The 26902-nt window shown below is 56.8% G+C and overlaps 1 protein-coding gene across 2 annotated transcripts in view; it reads right to left on the bottom strand.

Moving 5' to 3' along the window:
• Nucleotides 1-22044, bottom strand: part of CDH5 (cadherin 5) — a 32899-nt gene extending 10855 nt beyond the window's left edge. The window contains exons 1-7 of one of the 2 annotated variants that reach the window (XM_056136827.1): nucleotides 21985-22044; nucleotides 11746-11964; nucleotides 6413-6701; nucleotides 5059-5175; nucleotides 3762-3926; nucleotides 2859-3046; nucleotides 1602-1852 (exon numbers count right to left, since the gene is read on the bottom strand). In XM_056136827.1, the coding sequence (XP_055992802.1) occupies nucleotides 1602-1852; nucleotides 2859-3046; nucleotides 3762-3926; nucleotides 5059-5175; nucleotides 6413-6701; nucleotides 11746-11946 (1211 nt within the window). In that variant the 5' untranslated portion in view covers nucleotides 11947-11964; nucleotides 21985-22044. Of the gene's footprint in view, nucleotides 1-1601; nucleotides 1853-2858; nucleotides 3047-3761; nucleotides 3927-5058; nucleotides 5176-6412; nucleotides 6702-11745; nucleotides 11965-13442; nucleotides 13515-21984 lie in introns of those variants that run through there. The other variant, XM_056136828.1, reaches the window with a different exon arrangement.
• Nucleotides 22045-26902: the final 4858 nt, after the last annotated feature.

The raw sequence follows: 26902 nt of genomic DNA, 5'->3' as shown, positions 1-26902 counted from the left end.
AGTAAAAGAATATAAAGAGCTGAGAAGAAAAAATAAACATAGTATCATATGATATTTTTAGTAATAGTAAACATTAAAACATTTAACAAATTAAACATTTAAAAATGTGTTCTGCAATGTAGACATTTACTTCTACAGAGGAAAACTACAAAACAAAGAGATCAGAAGACATAGCAAAAGATGTAATGAAGGAAAACTTCCCTGATCTGAAAGAAGCCTATAACTGCAGATCAAAAGATGTCATTGATTGAAGGCATATTTTATCTCTATTTATTTATTTATTTATTTATTTATTTTGGGGGCCAGACCTGGCAGTGCTCTGGGCTTATTGGTGTGACTTGGGGTCCCATACAAGGAGCCTTGAGACAAACAGAATCCAGGTTGTGTGCAAGGCAAACACCCTACCTACAGTCTTATCGCTTAGCCCTCAATATCAGGCATTAAAGAATCATCCGGATTCTGCGCCAGGTTGTTTTCACTCGGTGCACCCCAGAGTGGGATGGGTGAGAGCCCTCCCTGTCCCAAGGGACTCAGCCTTGGTAGCTGACCTCCACTACCCAACCACCGCCAAGCTCCAGGCCACTTTCCACTTTCATAAGATACTTTCTACCCATTTTCCATAATTACCACACCATATTTGATGGGGTTCAGACAGTAGGCAACAAATCATAGAAATATAAATATATGCCTCTCGGAGAGCCCGGCAAGCTACCGAGAGTATCCCACCTGCACGGCAGAGCCTGGCAAGCTCCCCATGGCATATTCGATACGTCAAAACCAGTAATGATAACAGGTCTCATTCCCCTGACCCTGAAAGTGCCTCCAGTCATTGGGGAAAGATGAGTAAGAAGAGTCTACTAAAAATCTCAGGTCTGGGAGGAATAAAGACGTTACTGGCACCCACCACAGTAAATCGACGAACAATGGGATGACAGTGATACGGTGAAAAAAATAATATTTATGAATATGCAATATTTTGAATTTTGGGTCTAGACAAAGAAGCTGAAAGGAGCTGTCAGAAAAGTAATTCTGGAGTGCTCAGAGAGGACAGCTGTTAAGTTGCACTGTTGCCAGGGTACTTGCCTTGCACACGGCCAACCCCATGTGGTCAGATGGCCCCTGGAGTTAGTCCTATGCACCACCAGGTGTGGCCCCAAAACAAAGAAAATAGGGTCCAGAGATAGAGTACAACAGGTAAGGAGCTTGCCATGTAGCTGACTCGGTTCAATCCTCAGCATCCCTGCTGGTCCCCTGAGCACCACCAGGAGTAATTCCTGAGTGCAGAGCTAGGAGTAACCCCTGAGCATTGCTGGATATGGCCCCCAAACCAACCAAGCAAACAAAGTGCCTGTAAAGCTGTTCCTCTGAAGGCCAAGAGAATGACCGAGGAGGATGAGGACAAGGAGAAGGAGCCCGTCCTGGAAACACCCGGGAAACAGAAGAGGAAGAGGGTCAAAGCACAGAGTGGACGGAAGAAGACCAATTCCCACGCGCAGGCAATCCAGATTCCCAAGCCCCGGTCTCAGACCAGCAGGACCACTCTGTCCACCGGTCTAGTACTGACCACCCGGTCCTCTGCCCCCTGGCCCTTTCCCGCTTACCCAATGTTCAGCTGCGCAGCATCGGGGTCTACGGCCAGCACAGAGCCCACCAGAGGCTTCTTCTTGTTCTCCGGAAGCTGAAAGTGGTAGAAGGGCTGCTGGAAGACGGGGGGCTCGTCCACGTCGGTGACGCTGATGATGACGCGGGCGATGTTTTTGGTGGGGTTGCTGCTGAGGTAGCGGAGGTTGATGGTGGGGTCCGTGGCCTCGATGGTGAAGCTGTACTGTCGGATGCGCTCATAGTCCAGGGGCTGTGGCAGGGGGGAAACGAGGCGAAGGGCACCCGAGGTGAGGCCGGGCCTGCACTGCCCCCTGCAGGCCAGGACTGGGAGAACACCTGCGCTCAGGTGAGCCATTCGCGACCCAGAGAAACCGATTTCCAAGGTCAAAAAGGAGAAAAGCACTGGGCATGGCTGCCCATCTCTGTGAACATTCAGGGCTGCCCACCTATCCCTGGCTCTGCATCTGGCTCTGTCCCAAGTATTTGGGGACACATAATGGCTTTGTCACAGTCCTACTCTCGGGGTATCCTAGACTAGTGGTCCTATCTGCCACTCTAGAGGATGAGGTTTTTCCTCCAGCCTTCGTTCTGATGCTGCCCCCATCTTGCCCACATAGTACCTTGCCCCTTACGCTGTTCGGGCAGCAGCACCACATGCACCCTCTTCCCTGGCACTGTGACAAATGTCTTGGTTCCCCTGGACACTGGGGAGAGGGACCTGAAGGGAGGTCAGGCTGGGCACAGGATTCTGGGGTATTCTGTCCAGGATTCCCAGTGCACTTGCAGAAGCTGCCACCCCCTGATTCAAGGGGCAGAAGCTGCTGGCACCCCACATTCTTGGGACTCTCTCTCCTTACCTGCCTCTAACAGTTCCATCCTACAGCCTCAGTGCTGTGTCTCTGAGCCTCAATCCTCACTGGCCCTGAGGTTGTCCCACTCTGCACTGTCTTCCTGCTCACTCAGGACCCTTTCCTCCCCTCTCTGCTCCTCAGATTCTTGGGGTCACCTCCCCAAGGATCTCCTTACTCCCTAACTCTTGCCTCTGCATTTGCCCAGGGATCCCCTTGTCGAAGGTCCTCTGCTTTTCTTCCCTGGCTCCCCTTTCCCATCTCCAGGACCCCCAGCTCCATCACTGTCTCAGCACCCTCAGAACATGCATCTCTAATGGGCTGTCACCCAGGACCTGCCCCCCGGGTATAACCGGGGTGTTGGAGCCCCAGCACCCTGTCTGGGGCCTTCCCCGCTAACCCCCACACCTTCATGGGCTTGATGATGCCCTCGTTGCGGCTGGAGTCTGTCTCGATGGTGAAGGTGTCCCTGTACTCGCCCTGCACGATGCTATACTTGGTCATCCGGTTCTGGGGTTCGTCGGGGTCCTCCACGAACAGGGAGCCTAGGGAGCTGCCCACACGGATGTCTTCGGGCACGGTGAAGGTGTACTTGCCTGATGCCAGGGTGGGGGGGACCCAAGAACAGGGGTTAGTAAGACAGACCAGGCCTATGTCTCCTATGATCCGAATACACTCGGGAACAGGAAATAATAGTGATAGAGTGATATTGTCTGGAATTTGGGGTCCCATGGCAAAGAGGCTCTGTTCTTTCTGTCCCCCAGCTCTCTAGCTGGGCACTTCCTGTAAATCAGGCATTCTTTGAAGTGGGGAGCATGTCCAGCAGTGCTCAGGGGACCAGGCAGAGCCAGAGATGGACCCTGGGGTCCCACTGCCAAGCATGCACCCCAGTCCTTTGAGCCGTCATTCCTGTCCTGCCAGGCACCTTGGCACAGTGGGTTCCAGGAATGACATGTGCAGCCTCCAGAAGCTAGCAGCCCACCCCACAGGGAAAGTGGGTGCAGAAACCCAACACTGGTGGTGCCACCCCCAATGTTGTCAGACATCCATAGGGTGAGGGTGGGGTGCCTGGAGCTTTGCTATGCCCCACCCTCGCTCAGGGGTACTCTCCTGAGTCCGTGGAACTTTGGGGTACGTGGAGATGCACCCTCTCTGGTCATGGGGGCACACAGCAGGGAGTGCTGCTTCCCCGGGCCTGGAGGGGACACGATGGGGGTACAGGTAGGTGACCTCAAGAATGTTAAAGGGAGAGGACAGCTCCCCTCCCCACACCCAGTGCCCCCAGACCCCCATGACCCGTGGGGAGCTTACTCTGGGTGAAGATGGGGAAGTTGTCATTGATGTCCTTCAATGTGATCACCACGGTGGCCGTGCCCGACTCCCCCCGGAGACCGTGGGCATCCCGGGCTTCCACCACCACCTCGTATCGGGCCTTCTCCTCTCGGTCCAAGTTTTTGGTGGTCGTGAAAATGAGTCCTGCAAAAGGAGCCCATCAGGGGTTGAGTCTTAGGAAACTCAGCCCAGTTGAGCCCTGACACACCAACTTAAAGCTGCCCCAGGATCCTGATGTAGAGGGGCTGGGGCCAGCCCTAAGAGCTGGGGCCAGGAAAAGTCTCCGGTGCCTTGTTCTGGGGAGGAGCTGGAGCGCTGCTGGGCTCAGAGTGGCCAGGGCTGGGGACCTGAGGACACCTGCCTTGGTGCATCCTGGGGTGCAGCTGGGTCTACTGAGTGCCTCCCAGTCTGGAGGACAATGTGCCCTGCTCTGACCAGCTAGAATCGCCTGTTGGCTCCTGAGATGCAGCTCTTAGTGTTTCGTCAGTTATTTTCCACAGGGGCTGTGCAGAGTGGTGCTCCTGTCAGAGGAATCCCAGGGTCACTGCCACCAGCATGCATGGCGGCTCTGATGGTTTCATGCTCAGGCCAGACAGTGCTCAGGAGTCCTTAGGTCTACACCTGCTTGTGCGCAGTGGCGGGGAGTGGGGGAAAGGCAGATGGTGCCAATATGTTGAGCTCAGGGCCCCTTGCATTTGCCCTACCATTGTCTCTGGCCCCTATGCAGGTTTTAAAGTCTCATCAAAGGATCCCTGCCATGGGCCTGCTCCCTCGAGACCTGTGCTAATTCAGACATCACAGCTCATACCAGGCCCATGGGGCCTGGGCGTTACTCCCAGCACTGTACTCAGGGGCTGCTCCTGCAATGCTTATAGGATCATATGTGGTGCTAGGCACCAATCTGGGTCAGCCATGTGCTTGGTGAGGGCCCCACAGACAGCCTGTGCTGTCTCTGGGGCCCTCTGCCTCCCCGGTCTCAGGCTGAGGCTGGTTGGCATTGGCCAGGATCTCCAGAGGGTGCGGGTGCAGAGCTGGACCAGGAACCCTCCCTGCCTGCGCCCCTTCCTTGACATGCCGGCTGCATTCTTCCTTTCCCGTTGGGGTTCTGATGCTGTTCCCTCAAGGTCTTAGTTCCTCTGTCATCTGCAGCCACTTGTGTGGGATGGCCACCAGCCCAGGGCACTGTGATTCAGGGTGAGGTCGCCTATCTTTGGCCCCTGCCCTGGGAATGTCCCCTTCCTTCCAGCCCAGGTGGCCATGGAGCCGTGTCACATACCGCTGTTGTCGATGGCAAAGTATTCTTCTCCTTTGAGAACCTGGTACATGACGGACGCATGATCCCCCACCGTGGGATCATCGGCGTCCGTTGCGGTCACACGGATCACTGAGGTCCCTGTGGAGAAGCCAGGGGTGCTGCCATGTGAAGCCCAGCCCCTGTCCCAGTCCCACCCCAGGGCAGATGGGGGTCTGGGCAGAGACCTTTCTCAAGAGCGTGTGTGTGTGTGTGTGTGTGTATGTAGGGGTCTCTATGAGGAGTGGGGAGCACAGGCAAGGCCGAGAGGCAAGGCTGCTGTTCCTCCCTTGCAGGGGAGGTTGGAGTCAAAGGGGCCCCTGGAGCTTGGGTCTAGCTCTTCCCTATTTGCTCCAGGTCCCCCTTTCTCAGCAGGAAGCTCTGGTCCCAGGGAGCCTGGGAGGAGAGGCAAGGGAGGAACTGATCTGGCACCTTCTGGATGGTAGGAGAGAATCAAAGGAGACTGAGGTCTGGCTGGTGGCACTTGTGGGTGATGGCCTGGCCCCTCTCCTGCTCCGACCCTAGTCAGGACGTTCCTCACCCTGGCGGCAAAGCGGGCATGCTGGCTGCATACTCCATGCTTGGGGGCCCGTCCCGAGAGCCAGAGCTGGGGAGGGTTCCATCCAAGTTATTTTCAATAGGGGCCACACACGCCAGTGTGTGTGAAAGAAGAACCAGAGAAGAGTCTCTACTGGGTCTCCACTGTGCTGGCTCCCTGGGAGGTCAGGAGTCAGGCCCCCTCAGCCTTTGTCCAGGGTTGGGGTCAGTCCGGCTCTAAGGTCTGTGACTCAGGCTGAGCTCAGGCTGGGATTCTCTCAGAGCCGAGATGCAAAATTTCTTTTTTAATTTTTGAGCTTTTTGAGTCATGTCCAGTGATGCTCAGGAGTTACTTCTGGCTCTGCATTCAGGAATTACTCCTGGTGGTGCAGGAAGGACCATATGGGATGCTGGGATCGAACCCAGGTTGGCTGCATGCAAGGCAAATGCCCTAACCCATGCTCCAGAGACCAGAGTCTCTAACAAACCATCTAAAGTGACAGGAAGAGGGGCTGGAGCAATAGCACAGCGGGTAGGGTGTTTGCCTTGCACGCGGCCAACCCAGTTTCGATTCCCAGCATCCCATATGGTCCCCTGAGCACCGCCAGGAGTAATTCCTGAGTGCAGAGCCAGGAGTAACCCCTGTGCAACACCAGGTGTGACCCAAAAAGCAAAAAAAAAGATAAAGTGACAGGAAAGGCCTTAGGAGTCTTTCCCCCAATTCTCAATTCTGGCCCCAGCAGAGAAGTTGTGGGTGGGTGGGTGGGGTGCCTCACGACTGAGGCTGCTTGGGGGCACGCACCCACAGCTGACATCTCGGGCACCGAGGCATTGAACACTTGGCGTGTGAACACTGGCCAGTTGTCGTTGATGTCGTGAACCTTGATGGTGAAACTGGAGGGTGACTCTAGGTTCTTGTTGGTGTCCTTGTCCACTATCAGGGCGGTGAGGTGGTACTCAGACACTTTCTCTCGGTCCAACCTCTCAAAGGCATACACGTCGCCTGTGTTCGCATCCACCTTGAAGACCTTGTCAGCGGCCTCACCCCTGAGCACATACTTGGCATTCTTGCGATTCACACTTGACTTGATCTAAGAGAGGAGAGACCAGGAGGGCTTTGTGTGGGACACACGTCTGCACACACATGCATATGTATGCTCATGTGTGTGCATATATGTGTATTCCTCTGCATGCATGTCGGGTACAGGCCAGCTATCCTAAATATGACATTGTGGGTTTTTTTGTTGTTGTTTCTTTGTGCTTCTTTTTTTTGGGCCACACCCTGAGGTGCTCAAGGGTTGCTTCTGATTCTGCACTCAGCGATTACTCCTGGTGTGCTTGGGAGGGACCATATAGAATGCTGGGGATTGAACTCAGGTCGGTCACGTGCAAGGCAAACGCCCTTAGTGCTGTATTATTGCTCCATCCCTGATGTGATTTTATTTTTATTTTTTGCCTCACAAGCTATTTTCAGAGGATCTGGGGGTCACTTAGGACAGCTCGAGGTTGATCCCTGTTTCAATATGAGCTGCTCGGACCCTGCCTGATGGAGAGCACCAGGCCTGCACCCAGCAGTGTTCAGACTATTGTGGAGTGCGGGGTTTGAGCACAGTGTGCAGCTCTTTCTCCTGACCCCCGTGATTCCACACAATTTTTAGCATCCCAAGGACAAGATGGGGACCTCATCTATGTGTGATGACTTGCTAAATTCCGGCCCTTAATCCTGCCAGTTCCCAGTGTCCAAGGCTGTTGGAAGGGTGTGAGGGTGAGCGCTGCACTCGTAGCCTTCTAGAGACTGTCGTGTTGTGTATGGAGCCTGGGGAACATAACCATGTTTTGCTCATGTGATTTGGTCCTTTCTAAGATGGTCAGGTGCTCAAATTGAACCTCAGTGGAAACATGTCTAAGCTGCAGGTCTACAGACATGGGGGGCGGATTGCATACTGCGGCTCTTCTTGTCAGGGTTCGAAGCCTCAGGGACTCTGAGCAAGGGACAGTGGAGCAAGAGCCTGGAGTGAAGGGAGTTGGTGCGGATGCATTAGAAAGTGGAGAAAATCGGGGCGAGGGAGTGAGGGGAGAGAGAAAGAAGAGGAGAGAGGGAGAGAGACAGGGAAGGGGAGAAGGGAGGTGAGAGAGAGAATGAATGCTGAGGTTTGGTGAGGTGAGAATCCAGAACAGAGGCTACAAGAGAGGTTGAAGGAGAGAACGTGGAGACGGGGTGGGACGAGCCCCCAAGCTTGGAGAGCGGGGAGGACGCTAGAGGAGGAGCAGGACTTTGAGGTGTTGTTGGGAAGCCGGTGCTCCATGGCCGGGCACGGTGACCCGGACACATGGACAGCAGAGAGGCAGGACCGAAGTTGGGGTGCTGCTTTTTGCATATCTGAGAGGAGGGAGTCTCAGGCACTGTAAGCGTGGTGGGTGTGGGGAGGGTGTCCCAGCCTGTGTCTGGGTGTGTGTGTGTGGGGGGCGGTGGATGGTGCAGGGGGAGTGAGGGGCAGGAGATTCACTTCAATATAAGTTCCTCTGGCCCTCACATGTTTCTTCTATGGAAAAATTTGCCCCGAGTTCAATTCCTCAGCCCATCGGAGAGCCTGGCAAGCTACCCGTGACTTATCTGATAGGCCAAACACAGTAACAACAAGTCTCACAATGGAGATGTTACTGGGCCCACTCGAGCAAATCAATGAACAATGGGAGGACAGTGACAGGACAGAGACTTCTAGAAAGAGTAGAAGATGCAGCTCCCCGAGGCCTCACCCACTCATTCCAGTGACCTCTGTGTGCTTAGCAGAACATCGGGGCAGTTTCATTCACACTCTGATTGGCCACCCATTTCCCTCGGGTTTCACCTAATGCCCTTTCCCTGTTCTGGGGTCCCCCAGAATCCCTCCAATTCCCATGACCACCTGCTCTAGCCACTGAGTTTCTTTCTCTCTTTCTTTCTTTTTTCACTTTTTGGCTCACACCTGGCAATGCACACGAATTACTCCTCGCGGTGCTTAGGGGACCATACTAGATGCTGGGAATCAAATCGGGTCAGCTGTGTGCAAGGCAAATGCCCTACCTGCTGTGCTATCACTCCAGCCCCTAGCCATTGAGTTTCTTTGCGCCTGGCCAGATGCCATTCTCTGGAAACTGACGGCTGTGTTGGCTGTGTCGTTGGAGCCCCCCGCCCGGAAACCCTCGTTTTTCCTCGTGATTAGGCCGAGCTGATGGGATTTGGGGGACTGTCCTGTTTCTTAAAGCCCCCTCCCTGTGCCGACCTGTGCCGTGGGTTCAGAAGATTCCCAGGCAGCCCCTCCCCTTCGTCATCCAATCTATAAACAAAGGTGCTGGGCTTGGGCCTTGATAAACAGAGACTTCCTTCCCCTGCATGACGTCTTCGGGAGCCAGGAGGTAATGGGGGAGCCTATGCTTGCTCTTCCGGGCCCTCTTGCTGCTTCCCATGGTGGGGACCACAGGGGACCCCTCCACTCCAGCCGGCTGGCAGCTGAGCTTGACACATTTCCGGTGGCTCTGGGCCAGTCCAAGCCCTCACCCGAGGCTGTTCTGTTAAGGTCGTGGGGGGACCACTGGCCCCCATGTTCTGCTGACTCTCCTTGACTCACCCCACAAACTTCCCTGGCGTTAACCTCTCTCCAGAGGCTGATTCATGGCCGGTTTGGGCAGGACAGAGGTAGGCCAATGGCATTTTGGTCTGTGACTCAGAGCTCACCTTGAAGTTTGCCAGAACTCAAGCCCCCTGACCTTTCCTCAGGCCCCCATGGCTGGCCTCTGTCTTGCTCTCACTGCTTTGCTGAGGGACTCCGCGCAAACGCCATCCCTCCTTCTAGGACCCCATTGGAGCAGTGGTAGTTCCCAACCCTTTGGGGGTCGAGGGCAGGGGCTGCATGGGTTTCTGAGGGGGAAGTCCTCCATGTAGTGGAATTTTGGGTACCCAGGCCAGTCAGGACCCCCTCACACCCCATTGCTCTGCTCCACTGTTTCTCAACCTTTCCCTGAGCACAGCCCCCTTTCCACCTTCCTTCCTCTAACCTCCCTGCCTGGTTGACCCCCTTTTCACATACCATGCCCACCCCACCCCCCTTATGCAGTTTTCACTTGTGGTCCCCTTGGATTATCCTAAGGCTCATGGTGTGGTGGGGGGAGGTATGGCTCCCTGTTGAGAAATTCTGCTTTAAGCCACCGGTCTCCCCCAGCACCATCGCCTGTGAATTCTTTGTCTGATTCTGCTGACCAGGGTGGGCAGACTGTGTACAGGACCAGGGAGGAAGTATGTTCAATTTCCTGGGTCATGTGTGGTCTTTTGTTATAGCTATTCGGCTCTGCCTCTGGAGCTGGAATGCTGCCCTGCCAGTTGGAAGGGTATGGGCATGGCTCTCTTCCAATAAAACTTTATTTATAAAACACTTGGTGGGTCATTTCCAGTGGTCCTTATTATAGATCACAGGGGCCCTGAGGGTGGGGATCATGTCTGTCTTTGTCCACTGTTACCTTCCCAGCACTTTCTGTGCCTTCTGATTGGTTCCAAATTCCTTCACAGCACGTTGATCTGTTCTTTCTTGTAGCTGACCATGTTTTTGATTCTAAGAGATTTTTAAAATGAAATCCTAAAGTACTTGGGAGAAATGTTTCCTCTTCCTGAGAACTCCTGAAACCTCTAATCCACCTATATGAGATTGTGTGCAAAATTCCTCCCTGAGACCTTTTCCCTTTGAATGAAAACCATGGTTTTGATATCAATATCACTTTGACTCTACAAGACAGTAGCCATTTGGAGTAGTTTTAAATCTCTGTAGAGTTGCTGGGAGTGCATTCAGCACGCGTGAGGAACACCAGGGATCAAACTCATGACCTCATGCTCACACTGCAAGCACCTTTAGACACTGAGTCAACCCCTAGGGTCTTGGGATGAGTTTGAAAACTGAAGAGTTAGAGCCTTAGAGATTTCCCTGAAAGGCCCAATCCTGCCGGCACCTTGTGGGCATCCTAAATCTGGGTTGCTGTGTAGGGTGACAGGGAACATAGGGAAAATGTCTGGGAGAAAAAAGGCTCATAGGAATTTCAATGGCTAGATCAGGGTTGGCAAACTCTGGTCTATATGGTGAACTGTGTGACCAGCATGATTCTGTAGGAAGCTGATTGCTCAGATTTCCAGATTGCTCAGAAGGAAACCGTGAGTGGCAGCTGTGGCTGGTTCTGCTTTAAGCCTGAACCCCGAGACTGGATGTGAAACCAGTCTGGATACCAGGTGGCCCTTCTGCAAGGACATTTACTGGACAGACCAAAATCTGGCAGGAAATGAACCACACCAGCATGTCCACCATTGTGATAACTTGTCATCTCCATGCTCCCCAGCACAACCACCTTTCCCATCCCTAGAACATCATCACCAATACCAATACCATGACCATCTCCATAACCATCACCTTCACCATGACCATCACCTCCATCATGACCATCACCATGACAATCACCTCCATCATGACCATTACCATGAACATTACCACCACCATGACCATGACCATCACCTTCACTCACCATCACCACCACCAGGACCATGACCATCACCTCCACCATCATCACCAGGACCATGACCATCACCTCCATCAGCACTGTCACTATCACCATGACCATCACCTCCATCATCATTACCATCATCATCACCTCCATCATCTCCATCACTACCACCATGACTATCACCTCCACCATCACCACCTTCCCCTTCACCATCCTCGCCATCGCAATCCTCCCCACCCCAGCACCAGTCTGCATCATCATAACCACCATCTCCGCCATTTCCACCAGTGTCATCCCCACCACCAGAACTGCCGGTCCTTCACCAGCATCCCCATGACCACCCCATTAGCATCCCTACCACCATTCTCTTCAGCCACGCCAATCTCCCCATCAGACATACTACAGCCACGTCCCCTTTCACACCACCTCTTGCCCCTGCATTGTCACAGCCATGGCTCCTTCCTCCTTTGTCATTGCTGGAGTCCCACTCCACTAGCACAGCTGCCACTCCCCTCTCTGCCCCCTCCTGCCACCTCCCTCTTGATGACCACCCACTGTTCCCATCACCACCCTACCTGTCTCTGTCTTTCTCATCCCCCCAGGCCCGGCTCTTACCTTGCCCACGTAATGGGGCAGGGAGGAGTTCTTCTCTTCGTCAATGTGCATCTGGTTCCAAATCCAATCTCGCTTCTGGCGCCGGTGGATGGGCTCCAGGCTGGGGGTGTCCAGATTGGTGGAGCTGCCCCCTGCTGTAACTGCAGCCAGCAAGCTCAGGCAGGCGCCCCCTGCCATGAGCAGCAGGAGGAGCAACTGCATCTTCTGGGAGGCACAGATCTGGGGAGAGAGGAGTGGCCCCGTTAGGGCTGGGGGCTCACTGTGTGGGGGTCAGAGCCACCCTCAGGGATGTGAGCACTCTTTTCTGTTCCCTCTGCCCCTGAGTCTTCATGGGGCCCACAGAGCCCGACCCTGACCCATCCTAGGGCATGCCAATCTGAGCAGGAGAATATGGGCCTAGAAATGATGCCTGGAAAGGAGGGGCACCTGTGAGAGGGTGGCACCAGGCACAGGTGACAGAGGAGTCTGGAGGGTGAGTGGAGGGCTTCCTGGAGAATGGGGTGATATTGCTACAGCTCTCGAAGCCCTTTGCAATGGCCACCCTGGTAACTCTCACTTGGCATATGAAGAAACTGAGGGACAGAGAAGTTGTATTCAAGAGGGCACAAATTAGGGAAATGAGGGTAGAGCCTAGAAAACTGACCTCAACAACCAGTACTTGTTTATTTTATTTGAAGGGATTTGGACCAATTTGGTGAAGCTCAGGGGCAAGTCCTGATTCCCTCAAGAGCGACTCTGGCAGTGCCCAGGGGAACATATGTGATGCTGGGGATCAAATCAGGATCAGCAGCGGTCGAGGCAAGTGCCCTGACCCCTGCACATCTCTCTTAATAAACAACCAACATTTTATCAAGATGCTGCATTTTGTGGGATTTGTCTTGGGGCCACACCACCCAGCAGTGCTCAGGGCTGACTCCTGGCTCTGTGCTCAGAGATCACTCCTGGGGTGCTGGGGATCGACAGCCAACACTTATGGAGCCCTGACTGGTTTCTGGACACATGTTGCATGTATTATCCCATTCAGCCCTGCAGGCCGCCCTCGAGGTGGGTAAACCCCAAGCTGAGGAGAGACCCAGCACACTGAGAGACGTTTCAAGGGGCCCGAGAATGCACAGCAGAGACGGGACAGCACCAGGTTTGGCCTCAAAGTGTCTGTTCTCTGCTTTGGCTTGTCCTGGCAGCTGTTGGGGTAGGACTGAAGCTTCTGGGAACAAACATGTTCCCTGCATAGTCCCGCTTGTCCCCCAACACCCCAATCAGCCAGTGCCTGAGATGCCCCCAGAAGGCTCTGAGGGAACACCAGGGCCCACCCCTCCCACCCTAAACTCACTGAGAGGGGGCGATTTAGACACTACCCAAGAGTGGGAAGGCAGAGTAGTGTGTGTGTGTGTCTGTGTGCGTGTGTGTGTAGAGATTGTGTTCACAGGGCTGACCTTGGGGCATGATGGAAATTCAAGGAACTTGGTTTCAAGGTTGTGGAGAAGTTCAAGATGGCAAGAGAAAACCCTGGGCGATTGCCGGGGCCTTTGCTCATGGTAGGGGGCACCTCGGTGGGGCCCAGGACTGGGGGCAGCCAGAGAAGGGGGCCTGGTCCACCCTCGGTTTCGGAGAGAAGGTTGCTTCCTTCTATCTCTGGCTGGGCCCACTCAGCCCAGACTCCATGCACCCCCAGCCAGGCAGGGTCCCGGGACACTGACCTGTGGCTTCTGGAATCTTCCGTGGGAAGCAGGAGGGTGGGGAGCAGTGGACGCCGGGCCTCTGCCTGGAGGACAGGGCCCAGCAGATGTGGGGTGGGGAGATCCCTCCCAGCCTTCCCCTCCTGGCCCGGGGTGGGGGTGCACGGGGGCTGGACTGGGCCCTTCCCGGGTGGTTTTTACACTCAAGTAACATTTCCTCAGAGACTCTGGCGCCAGGGCTGGTGCAGGAGGAAGTGGAGCCCCGGGTTAAGGTGGATCAGAGCACTGGAGCAGGCCGAGGGTGTTGGGGCCCCTTGGGGAGGCCTGGCTTTCAGGGCCTCAGTCCTGAGGGAGGAGATGAGGGCCTGGTGCCCGTGAGGTGGGATGTGGACCAGGCAGCCATTCCAGCGGGAGGAAGAGTGGGAAGGCGGTGAACAAAGGCGAGGTGGGGGGGTTGGTTGGGGGGATGGATCGCTGCCAGGAAGCAGCCCGGCGCGGGGAGGCGGCCGTCGTGACCCCTGCCCCAGCCTCACTGGGCTCAGGCCTGCAGGCGCGTTTCCTTCTTGCTTAGGAAGGAACTGCTGCAAATCTTGCTGCTTGTTCCCTTCCTCTGGGGAGGAGGGAACTCCAGAATGAAAGAGTAAAATAGGCGGAAGTGAAACCGAGGGTCTGGGAGCGAGAGTTCTTGGGAGAGCAAGCTCGCAGCTGAGCAGAATCGCAGGCTCCACTCCGAGCTGGGTGCCAGGGCTCCAGTGGAGGGGACGAACCGGAGATGCCCCTGGGAGCGTCAGGCAGAGAAGGATGGGAGGACAAACTTCAGCTGGTGATCAGAGCCCTCAGGGAATCACCAGGGGAGGTGGCAAGGTGTATGTGTGTGGGGGGTGTCTCAGAGAGGTAAGGCTAGAACCAACATGGTAGGGATAGTCAGAGGCTTCTGGGTCGAAGGGACCAGCATGTACAAAGGTCCTGGGGTAGAGAGAGTGAGAGTGAATGTGTTTGAAGCACTAAAAGCAGAGCCCTGAGTCAGAAATGAGCAGCAGGGGGCTGGGGACAGGTCAGAGTGGTGGGTTGAATGTGGCCCCCAAAGATGTCCAGATCCTCCCCCCCTGGACCCAAGTATCTTCCCCTCCCAGGACGAAAGGACCTTCCCTCTAGGAGTTCAAGTGGGAAGGTGGTCCTAGCAACGTGGGTGGCCTAGTGTAAAAGTTGAGGCAGGATAGTCAGAACCAGAAACAAAGAAGCTATGTCAGTGCAAATGGAAGTTGGTGAGTGGCCAGGCCATAGCCAAGGCCCCCAGGCGCCCCTGGCAGCTGGTAAAGGCAGGAGATGGGTTCTACTAGGAGGACGCAGCCCTGAGCTCAGCCCCGGCAGTACCATCAGACTCCGACTCCCAGCCTTGGCCATCAAATGAAAGGAAATGTGTGCTTTCTCCAGATGCTGACGGTCTGGATGGGGTGTGTAGGGTCATGAGGGGTGGCCTGGAGAGAACTTTACTCCAAGCAGGAGGGAGGTGAGGCAGCAGACGAGCAGATGGGGAGTGGAAGTGGGAGATCCCAGGGAGCAGTGATGGGGGCTCAGGTGGACTGGACAGGAGGCTGGGCCCGGGTCTGTGGCGAGCAGTTTGCTGGTGTCTGTAATGAAGGGACAAGGGCTGGCAAGGAATCGAGGGTGGCTCAACATTAGGGGGCAGCTGGGTCCTTACTGAGATCCAGACCATGGGGGTGAGCACCTTGGCGGGGGAGAGAGGAAACCAGGAGTTCTGATTGGGCCTCATTAAGTGGCAGTGGCCGCCAAGTGTGTCCTGCTGGATGCCCTGATGGGCCCAGCCCCCCACCCCAGCCCGGTGCCTGGCTGTGGACTGAGCCCTAACTCTGGCTCCCGTTGATCTGGTTGAGGAAAGTTCCAGAGGGAGCTCTGGGAAGGTGGACAAGAACAGGGGCACATCCTTCTCCTCCTCTGCCCTCTGCTGCCTCTTTCCTTCACGATGACTCCCAATGTGTGGCTCTCCGCAGCTCTGGAAGCCCTGTCCATTCATGGCTGATCCCCGCACCCCTCATTGATGATCCCGCATCCCCCACTGCTGCCTCCAACACCCCCTATTGCTGCTCCCTGCATTCCGTGTTCTGATCCCCTTGTCCCCATGCTGATCCCCGTGTCCCCACTGCTGCCTCACATCCCCATTGCTCATCCCTGTGTCCCCCACTACTGATCCCCATGTCCCCCATTGCTGCTCCTGCCATTCCGAGCTCACAGCTCCATCAAAACCCCATTAGGAAGCCTTTGAAGCCGGAGCCCCCCAGTTCCCATGGGAGCCATCAGATCCCACTTTCCTGCTGCTAGGGCTGCCTGCAGGCAGAGGACCCCAGGCTGACCGCAGCCCCCTGAAGAACAGATGAACCACCTGGACTGAATTGGGGCCTGGAGGGCTCCTGGCTGACCCCACTGGCAGAGGCAAAGTTTCCGAATGGGCAGGAATCTCCTCGGATGCTTCCTCTGACTCTTTCTTACCTGGCAGGAGGTGGGGTAAGAAATGGACTGGACACCCCCTCCGGGGTGCCACTGGTCGCATTTAAACCTCACAGCCTGGGGAAGGTAGTTCAGGGGGTAGGGAACTTGCCTTGTGCCTTGTCAATCTGGCACCCCGTATGGTCTCCCGAGCACCACCAGAGTCATCCCGGAGTAAGCCCTGAGCAGAACTGGGTGTGGCCCCCAAACAAGGACAACAAAAATTCAGATTGAACCTTGTGGGCTGCAAGGGTGGGGCTGCTAACCTGTTTTGCAGGCATAGTTCAGAGAGGGACAGAGAGTATCTCAGGCCACACAGCAGCAAGGGGTGAGCTGGGTTTGGACTTTGGTACTTTTTACCTCTGAGAGTGCCTCCTGCATTTCACCTAGACACATCGGTGGTGTGTGTGTGTGTGTGTGTGTGTGTGTGTGTGTGTGTGTGTGTGTGTGTTGTGTGTGTGTGTGAGAGAGAGACACACACACATATACAGAGACAGAGAGACAGAGACAGAGAGAGACAGAGAGACAAAGAGACCGAGACAGAGAGAATGACCTATCCTCCAACTGGCTGTTGATAGAGTTACAAGTCATCATGCTAACCTCTGGCTGGAGGGACTGTCCCCAGGAGGTCAGGTGCTATGACTGTCACTCCCTGCTGGGTCTGAATGTTGCCCCAGCAGTGCCATGAGCACTCACAGGCAGAGTGACCCCTGCCCTGGCCCGTGTCCCAGCCCTGGCCTTCCTAGAGTTCCTTCCAGGGCTCAAGGTGAGCTGCTCCACAGCCGTGATGGAGCCCCAGGTCTCCTGGCCTGCGGTGTGGGTGAGGCCGGGCTGCACCCTGCAGAGAGGTGCCCTTTGCCCTGATGGAAGCACCACTTCTACTACAGCTGGGCTTCCCTGGATGGGTCTTGGGGTTGGAGCTCGCTCTGAGGGTCCTGTGCCTCCCTGTGTCCCCGTGCCTCTCCTGTTCCTGGGGCAGAATCTTCCCAACTCTGTGCTTCTGCCTCAGAGGGAGGGCTGAGGGGTGAGGGACGCCTGGGAGGCGCCCAGAGGCAGCCTGGCCGGAACTCTGTCCAGGCCTGTATATCAGGGTTCAGGCCCGGGTCCAGTGGGGGGCGGGGATGGGGAGTCCGAAGGTCCAGGCTACACCCATAACCTATTTGGGCCATATAGACTTGCACTCACAAATGCACACACAGCCCTGACCCCAGCATTAGCCCAGCCAGCTCCTGAAGAGCCTCTGCTCTGGACTGGGGCATGCCCCGTCCCCTACCAGCACACAGGTCCAGCAGCAGAGGGTGGAGGGGTGCTCAGAGGGTAGAGGCCCAGAGAGGAGGGACGTTGTGTCCCAGCCCGGCCTCAGACAGGCTCTGGCTTGGTCAGGGGCCAGCGGGAGGAGAGGCCCAGTGCAGGCTGCGGCGCCAGCTCCCTATGTGGGCGGCCGCCCTCCCTTCCACCTTGACCCTCAGTCTAGAACAGAGGTCAGAGCTAACGATGCCTCAGCATCTCCTGGGATCCCCAAATCACCTGCCTGAACCCCCCAGCATTGCTCTCCGGGCCCTGGCAGCCACTAGCATGGGAACATACAGGGGTGAGGCTGGGGGCGGGGAGGGGGCTGTGCTGGGGTGGGGAGATTCCCCCTTGACCCGCAGCTCATTTGACACCTCCCCTCTCCCTCTCCTCAGGCACATGATTCCTCCTCTTGGGGTTCTGCCTGCAGCTCCCTGCCCCCTTAGAGCTCCACCTCCTGCCAGCTGGGGTCTCCTGAGCCAGGGCCACTCCCTGTTCCTTAGATGTTTTTGGAGCACTCAGGGCCCCTCCTACCTCTAGGATTCTCCATATCCTTGGCCTGAATGTGCTTCCTTGCTGTCTGCCCTGGGGGGGGGGGGCGCTCCAGTTCTTTCTGCAGCCCAGAGCACATCCATCCCTCCATGCTGGCCAGAGCATCCCTGACCCTGAAGGTTCTGGAACCAGCCCATCTCCCAAGGTTCAGGACTTTCCTAAGGTACCAGCATGTCCACTGCAGCCTGTCACACTGCTTGGCCCCTCAATCTGGGCTCGTTCCCATTTCCCAACCCCCCCCCCCCACACACGCACATGCCCATAATTAAACTCAGACCTGCATGATAGCAACTTGGGGGCCAGAAGCAGTTGTGGCATGGGTACAACTCAAAGAAGTTCTTCCATGTCCCCAGAATACTTCCGATGCCTGTCCTATGGCCAGGCACACTGACATAAGGATTCTCATCCTGCAATGACTCTTATCCTTCTTGTTTTTCAATTTGGCTTTTTTGGTCACACTGGGTGATGCTTGGAGTTACTCCCTGCTCTGCATTCAGTAATTACTCCTGGTGGTGCTTGAGGACCATTTGGGATGCTTGGGATAGAACCCGGGCTGGCTGCGTGCAAGGCAAACACCGCTGTACTACGCTGTGCCTTCCATGCTCATCTTTCTTAGGGGTCCCCAGTGAACACACACGGGGAGCCATGCAGGAGGCTTCCTGAGGGACGACTGGCAAACAGACCTCATGGATTGCCACTCCATGCAGACATCACCAATCTATCACAGCTCGTTCCCACTGAGCCAGGACTCAGTCCTGGGGTGTTCTGCAGTCTCCTGAGGTCAACTCCCAATCCCCTGCACCTAATTTGTGACCAGGAACATGTCTGTGCTGGGGTGTCTGACTCTAGGGTCCTTCGGTCTATTCCTGAGCTTCCAGGAGAGTGTCCACCCTCTGCAGCCTTTCCTTACTTCCTCCCCGAGCCTGGCCGTAGCCCCAAGCTGCCTATTCTCTTCCTCTCTGAAACACCTGGAACAGCTTGTTCCTGCTCAGCGGCACCAGGCAGCTGGGGTGGGGGGTGACATTGGAATGAACGTCACTCCATTTGGCCTCGGAGCTGTGGGCCCTGAGAGGCAGCCCTGGCCCTGATCTGCATTGGGGGCAGCGGGATCTGCCTCCCGGTCACAGGGAAGAAAGGAGGTGAGAGGGAACAGCCCTGGGCACAGCGAATGCTCAGTCTGTGAGGGACACCTCCTGACCCACACCCTCCTGCCTGGTGCCGGTGCCCAGGCCGAGGGCTCAGGCTCTGCTGACTGACTCACACCTGACCTCATTTCCTGCTTTTGCCCAGGCCTGCGTCCCTCTCCCTTGTCCCATCAGTTCCTCTCCAGAGGGAAATCCCACTCCCTGCCTGCTAGCCTGACCCGCTGGCCCCTCCTCTCGGAATCTGACGCTCCCGCCTGGGTCACTGTAGGGACATTTTGGACCTAGACCCTGCCCAAGAGGGAGAAAAGGATGAGATTTAGAGTGTGCTCCCCACACTCCCAGGATCCTCTCAGTCGCATCCTCCTCCTCCTCTTACTCCTCCTCCTCTTCTTTCTCATTCTCTTCCTCCCTCCACCTTCTCCTCCTCCTTTTCTTCCTCCTCTTCCTTCTCTTCCTCCTCTACTTTCGCCTCCTCCTCTTCCTCCTTTTCCTCCTTTTCCTCCTTTTCCTTCTCTTCCTCCTCCTCCTCTTCCTCCTCTTCCTACTCTTCCTCCTCTTCCTACTCTTCCTCCTTTTCCTCCTCTTCCTCCTTTTCCTCCTTTTCCTTCTCTTCCTTTTCCTCCTCTTCCTCCTCTTCCTCCTTTTCCTCCTCTTCCTCCTTTTTCTCCTTTTCCTTCTCTTCCTCCTCCTCCTCTTCCTCCTTGTCCTCCTCCTCCTCTTTTTCCTCCTCCTCTTTTTCCTCCTCCTCTTCCTCCTTTTCCTCCTCCTCCTTTTCCTCCTCTTCTTCCTCCTCCTCCTCCTCCTTCTCCTCTTTTTCCTTTTCCTCCTCTTTTTCCTTCTCCTCTTCCTCCTCCTCTTCCTCCTTTTCTTCCTCCTCTTCCTCCTCCTCCTCTTCTTCCTTTTCCTCCTCCTCTTTTTCTTTCTCCTCCTCCTCCTCGAAGCCTTTTGTGATTTCTCCCTCCTGGATCTGCAGGGAACTAGTTGGGGAAGCTCTGCAGTCTCTCCCTGGCCTGACGTCCTGGGATCTTGCCTCTCTCCCAGAATGTTCCTTCCCTGGAAACACAGGGCTTCGGGCTGATCCTGGCACCCGCTGCTGTCACTCTGCTCTGGAGTGGGGTTGCGGCTGTGGGTTTCCCTCCTCCTCCTGCCTCATAGCCCCTGTGGCCGGGCGCTGGCTACCCCGCCTCACTTGGCCTCAGTCACCCCATCTGCCAAAGGGGTGTTGCTTGAGGAGCACTGAAACTGTGGGGGGGCCGAGACTTTCCCTGAGCCGGTGTCCACTGTGTCCCCCTTGTGTCCAAAAGCAGCAGGGCAGGGGTGAGTCATGCACCGGCGGGGAGACCAAGCGAGGCCCCTCGGCTTCCTGGCCATGTCCGGCCCTTGTTCAGTGGCACAATCGCTCGCTGCAATGGTGGGGCGGCTACTTAACCCCTTCCAGGCCAGGCACCACTCAGCAGGCCCTCACCTCCAGGAAGCCCACATGGGCAGGTCTGCCTGGTGCTCTACAGCTTGGGGGCCCTTGGCAGCTTGGGGGCCTTCTGGCCCCTAACCCCCGCCAGGCGGGGGCCAGCAAACAGCTGAACTTGGGCCCCACTGGGAAGCCCCACAGCTGGTGATGAGCAAAGATCTGGCTGAGTCCAGGAGCTCCTGCCTGTCCATTTTCTGCAAACTCTCGCCACTGCCCCCTGGCCCGGTCAGAGCTGGCCCTGCCCCAGGAACCCCCTCTCCTGTCAGGATGCCCCTGTCTTTGGGCACTGCCTTAGGGATCTACTCTCTTAGGACATTCACACTCCCTGGGGGCAGGTAAATCACCCCGATGTCCCAGGACCCCAATCTGAGCTGTCCCTCAGGCCAGGGGACTCATCAAGGGGCCCCTTTCTCCATTTTACAGATGGGAAGACCTGGGTTTGGGGACAGGATCCTGTGTGAGACTCCCACCCCCCAGCACATACCTTTCCCATCCCCTATCCAGGATACCCCCACTCCCATGTTTAACTTCTCCAATCCTCCCCCCCCCCCCCCCGCCTCATTGGCCTCCACTAAGAAGTGGGAAAAGACCCTGCAAATTCCCAGGCTTGGGAATGAGAGTGGAGTGAGTGTCCCTGTCGAAGAGCGTCCCTCCTCAGTCAGGGCCCACTGCCTAAGAAAGCACCATCTCTGTCGTTCTCTTTGTTGGACTCTCCTCCTGAATTCCAGCCTCTTCTGGGACTCCTCCCCCAGGGAGCCTCCGGTGATTTTTTTCCCCTCCAACATTTGTGGAGACAGAACTGAGAACAGCTTTTCAGTCTCTCTCCAGCCATAAGCCAAGCTTCTAGGGTTGGACTTACCGCCTAGAGCATTCCCTCCCCAGGCCCATCAAACTTCTAGAGATTTGAAGATGGTTAGCCATTTAAGCCAGACAGTAAGTGAGTAGTAGAGCTGACATTTATACCCAGGGATGATTGTTAATAAGTGGGCTCTTACCCGACCTGTCTGCAAGGCATTTATAGGTGGGAGGTGGTGGTGTGTGTGTATGGTGGGGGGTGGGTTTCCCTAAAATCATGGCTGTTGTGAGGTTCTGACCTCCAGGTTCTGAGTGGTGAGGGGGGAAGGGTATTTGGGGCCAGGACGGATACCCTAGATGGGACCTCAAGTTCCACAGCCTCTGGGAAGTAGGGACAGCGGCCAGCAGGGGGACAGAAACCGAGCCTTGCCCTTCCAAAGATCCCATCCTAGAGTTAGTGGAGTCATGAGGGCAGAGCGATGCCTGGCTCGGATGACTTCCCCCACCCAGGGTTCATCTTTGAGTTTGTCCGCCCCAGGGTTCACTCCTCAGGTGGGGGTCACTGAGGCCGGAGTACCGTGTTGGCTGACTCAGGTCAAGGCCTGACCTTCCTGGGCCTCAAGTCACTCTGAGCCAGAGGATCTTGGTGCCGGAGACCCGAGCCTACACCCCTTCTCCGCCCCCACCCTCCGCCCTGGGAGGCCTCCTGGGTGCCCCCCGGCTCTGCTCTGAGAGCCAGCCAGCCTCAACGCGAGGCCTCGGGGGGACTCCTGGCCAGTGGGCAGACCCTGGGGAACGCTGCACTCACCGTGGGGGACCCGCGCAGGACCGAGAGCTCCGTTGTCTGTCCCGTCTGGCTGAGCGTGGGGATCTGTGAGCTGGACTGGCCGCAGCCTTGGGGAGCCCCACCCGGCCGCTGGGAGGGAGCTGACCGCCGCCCCTGCAGGTTTTCCAGCTGGCCACGCTCACTTCCCCCCGGGATGGCTTCCTGTTATTGTTCCTTTGTGAGGGCCGAGCTGCAGAGCCGTCCTGGGGTGGGCGGCTGCCTCGGCCTCACCCCGCAGGCCCGGGATGCTCGGTCCCCGGCAGCAGGTCCCCGTGCTGGGAGTCTGGGCCCAGCTCCTGCCCAGGGCTTCCACTCACCCACCTGCGTGGGCCTCCAGCCCATTTCCAGGCTCAGGTAGAGAGGCCGTCCGGTTAGCCCGGGCCCAGGTGACCCCAGGATGCGCTGTGGCCCTTGGGCGCACTCTCAACCGGGGGGACCTGCCTGGAAGTGGGGGGCTGCTGGAGTTTAGGATTTTGGGGGGATGTCTCATGCCCTAGTTTTATTGCTTTTGTGCCCCCCACCCTGTGCCGAGACTTGGAGTCCTAATCTGTGAAATGGGCATGATCAGAGCCTCACCTGCACAGGGGGAGAGACAAACAGGAGCAAAAGAGGTGCCCAGACAAGAAGGCGGGTGGGAGCTGAGCCCACCAGAACCCACGGGGAGATGGCTCAGAGGCCTGGGCACGTGCTCTGAGCAGGAAGCAGGGTTTTATCGTCAGCAGTGCCTGGTGCCCCGAGCACTGCCTCGCACAACCCACAAATGAGCCGAGTGGCTGGGAGCCCCCAAGGCTGGGGTTTCATCACCGGCAGAGCCTATGAGGCTTTGACAAACTGCGCGTCCGGGGCTGGGCCTCACCCCGCTGCTTTGGGAACTCCTGGGCGGGCAGCGGGGCCCCATCTTTGGAATCGCTGCCTTGTTTTTCCAAGGCCGAGCAAGAGGCTGGAACGAGAGGCTGGGAAGTCCCTAGCCTGCTGCCTCCCTGCAGCTGGGCAAACAGATGCCGACGGGGAGAGGGTCTTGCTCAGGGCACGTGGAGGGAGAGGACATGTGGCTGGAGGGGTGAGGGGTGAAAACAGACTTTCTGAGGGGAGAGAATATGTATTTAAATGGTCCTGGGGCACAGAAGTGCCTGTCAGGAATGTTGGAGGGGTGAGTGGGCTCCAGAACAGGTCAAGCTGGAGACCACTATATACGGCTGGAGACAGGGTGTATACAGCGGAGACAGGGTATATACAGTTGGAGACAGAGTGTATACAGTTGGAGACAGGGTGTATACAGTTGGAGACAGGGTGTATACAGTTGGAGACAGGGTGTACACAGTTGGAGATAGGGTGTATACAGTTGGAGACAGGGTGTATACAGTTAGAGAAAGGTGTATACAGCTGGAGACAGGATGTACACAGTTGGAGACAGGGTGTACACAGTTGGAGATAGGGTGTATACAGTTAGGGAAAGGTGTATTCAGTTGGAGACAGGGAGTATACAGCTGGAGACAGGGTGTACACAGTTGGAGACAGGGAGTATACAGCTGGAGACAGGGTGTACACAGTTGGAGACAGGGCGTATACAGTTAGAGAAAGGTGTATACAGCTGGAGACAGGGTGTACATAGTTGGAGACAGGGCGTGAACAGTTAGAGAAAGGTGTATACAGCAGGAGACAGGGTGTACACAGTTGGAGACAGGGTGTATACAGTTGGAGACAGGGTGTATACAGTTGGAGACAGGGTGTATACAGTTAGAGAAAGGTGTATACAGCTGGAGACAGGGTGTACACAGTTGGAGACAGGGCGTATACAGTTAGAGAAAGGTGTATACAGCTGGAGACAGGGTGTACATAGTTGGAGACAGGGCGTGAACAGTTAGAGAAAGGTGTATACAGCTGGATACAGGGTGTATACAGTTAGAGAAAGGTGTATACAGCTGGAGTCAAGGTGTATACAGTTAGAGATGGTGTAAACAGCTGGAGACAGGGTGTATACAGTTGGAGACAGGGTGTATACAGTTGAAGATGGTGTATATAGCTGGAGACAGGGTGTATACAGTTGGAGAAAGGGTGTATACAGCTGGAGACAGGGTGTATACAGTTGAAGATGGTGTATACAGCTGGAGACAGGATGTATACAGCTGGAGACAAGGTGTATACAGTTGGAGACGGTGCATGCAGCTGGAGTAAGCTGTATACAGAGAAGGGTGTATACAGAGACAGGGTGTAAACAGTGAAGGGTGTATACAGTCGGAACCGGTGTGCATACAGCTAGACATGGCGTGTGGCTGTATTACAGGAGAGAGGCCCTGAGTCTGTGGGTGCTTTAGTAGAGACCCAGGGATGGAGGAGAAAAGGGGGCTGAGTGTGATGTGGAGGAGGAGGTTTAGGAGGGGGCCGGGGAGTGGGGGACACAGCAGGGAGCGAGGTGCCTGCTTGGCTGACCCTCCTGTGTTTGTGCCGGGGCAGCCGGGCGGCCGGGCGAGGCGGCCTCTGGAAGGAGAACAGTCCAGCAGCCGCGCGCCCTCCTGGCTGGTGGAATGAACAAACAGAGTAGGGTCAGCCCAGCACCGCCAGCGCTGCCTTCTCTGGGGAGGTGGGGGCGGCCTCAGGGGCCAGGCCAGCATCCCCAGGGCCGCCATCCCCCTCCCCCCTCCTGCTCCCAAGCTGAGCCCATCGGAGATACGAACCATCACTTCCTGCTGCCCGGCGCTGGTGGCCCACGGGCACAGGTCCTGGCCCAGTTCCCTTTGTCTCCCGCCATCTGTAAACAGGGGCTGTGCTGGGGATGGGGCTGTCCCTGGGGGTCTCTGCCAGGTGGAGGGACCCAGGCCACAGGAGGAAGACCAGTGACCCTGGGGGGTCTTGGGCCTGGTTTCTGCCATCCCCAGTCCTTGCCCCGGCCCCTCTGGCGGCAGGGGAGGGGATGGAGGGCACGGGGCCAGGAAATGCCCGCCGAGCTGAGGAGGCAGCAGCCAGCAGGAAACCGGAGAGTCTGGGGGGCCTGATTAGGGCTGGGGAGGAAGCCGCCATGGAGGGGGGAGGGACAGTCCCACCCAGGCCTGGGGACGCCCAGCTAGCCTTGCGGAATGAAGCTGGCAGAGAGTGGGGCTGGCTGTGTCCTGCTCGGCTGGGCTTGGGGACCCCCGGGACCCCGCTGGGCTTGCCACCCGGTGCTGCCCCGTGGGTGTCTCTGAGCCTCTGTGCACCTGTGCGCGAGTGACCTGCTCCCAGGAGAAGGAAGGGGAACTAGTGTCTGAGTGATGGCTCCAGGAGCTGGGGGGCCCGAGCCCCTCACCCAACTCCATGTCCTGCTGCAGACCCCAAGGGCTGGCAATAGGGGTGGAGGGGCTTACAGCCCCTGCAAGGGGTTTGCACTCTTTTGTGAGGGACCTAGCAGGTGCCCTGGCAGGTGCTGCTCCTCCAGGGGCTCAGCCTTGGGGGTCCTGGCCAAGGGGACCCCTTTAAGGGGACATGATGGGAATTCAGCAGCCCCAGGACCCCTCCACAGCCCAGCTCCATCCCAGGCCTGGCACAGTCGACTGGGCAGAGCTGCCCTTTCTGCCTGCCACAGAGGAAGATGGGGAAGTGGCAGCTGGCGAAACTGGGGGGCTGGGCACTGCCCCCACCCCCACCACCCCCTTCCGCCCCTCCTCAAGGCCTCACCTCCCCTCCGTCCCCACCACCGCTCCATGGCCCCGCTTGGCTTCTCTCCTGCTAGAACTCATGGCCCAGAGCTGCAGTTCCTGCAGGGCTGTGGGGAGGCCTCGGCCTTGCACCCCCATGCTGGGAGGCCCCTCGGAGTGCAGAGCCCTGGGGGGAGTCATGACGCTGCAGAAGGCCACAGTCTGTGGGGCCCAGAGCTGGAAGGGGCAGGCCATGCACTCCGGGATCCACTCAGGACTGAGTCAGTCGTGGGAGGATGTTCCAGTCCTTCCCCTGTCTCCAAGTAACGTCCCAGACATGAGGCCCATGTGGCCGAGGAGCACTGTTTGTGAGGGTCCGGCTTGCCAGGACAGTGCAGTGGGTGGGGGAGCGCTGGCAGGGGCTGCACCAGGAGCCCTATTTGCTTGGTAGGATGGAGGGGCTGCTGGCTGCAGGGAGGGGGGCTGATGTGCCTTCTGGGGAGACGGACTGGGGGGTCAGTGCAGGGCGGCAGGGGGTGCAGGAAGGAGGGGCTTGCCCATGGCAAGGTGGGAACCCGAGGAGGACACGCTCAGGGCAGAACTGGGCTGGGCTGACCTTTGGGAGCTCAGTGCTGAGTTCAGGGTGGGCGCAGAGTGGGGTCTCCCAGGTGTGCATGCATGAGAGTGGAGGGCGTGATGGTGTTCTGGGGTATATTTCGGGGCATGGCAGGTCCCCTTCTCCATGACTGTGGGCACAACAGTCAGTCACTGTGTCTTTTAGTCCTCTCTGTGCCCGGCTGGGGGTGCGGACCTGGGAACGTACAGGCCACTCAGACCCTCAGATACACTCGCACCCTCAGTCACACTCACACTCTCAGATACAATCACACCCTCAGATACACTCACACCTTTAGATACACTCACACCCTCAGATACTCTCACAATACCCTCCAGACACTTGTACCTCAGACATTCACGCCCTCAAGACACACTCACCCCTCAGACATGCGAACCCTCCAAACACTCATGAACCCTCTCCCCCCACACCCACCCACCTACTCCTCCCCCCCCACACCACCCTCCAGGCGCTCACACCCTCCAGACACTTGCAGTCTCCAGACACTCGCCCCTGGACTTAACCCTGGTCACCAGCGTGGGGGACTGAGCACCTGCCTGTCTGGTGGGCTTTCTGGCCTTGCCAGATGATGTGCTGGCTCCGCTCTGCTCCTCTGTGAGGACTCCCCACTTGTCTCAGGTAACTGCCTCTCACCTGAGAGGTGCAAGTCTCA

Source organism: Sorex fumeus, unplaced genomic scaffold (assembly GCF_029834395.1).
Source record: "Sorex fumeus unplaced genomic scaffold, SorFum_2.1 ptg000122l, whole genome shotgun sequence".
In the NCBI taxonomy this organism is placed as follows: Eukaryota; Metazoa; Chordata; class Mammalia; order Eulipotyphla; family Soricidae; genus Sorex; species Sorex fumeus.
This window is presented reverse-complemented; position numbering and strand designations above follow the sequence as displayed.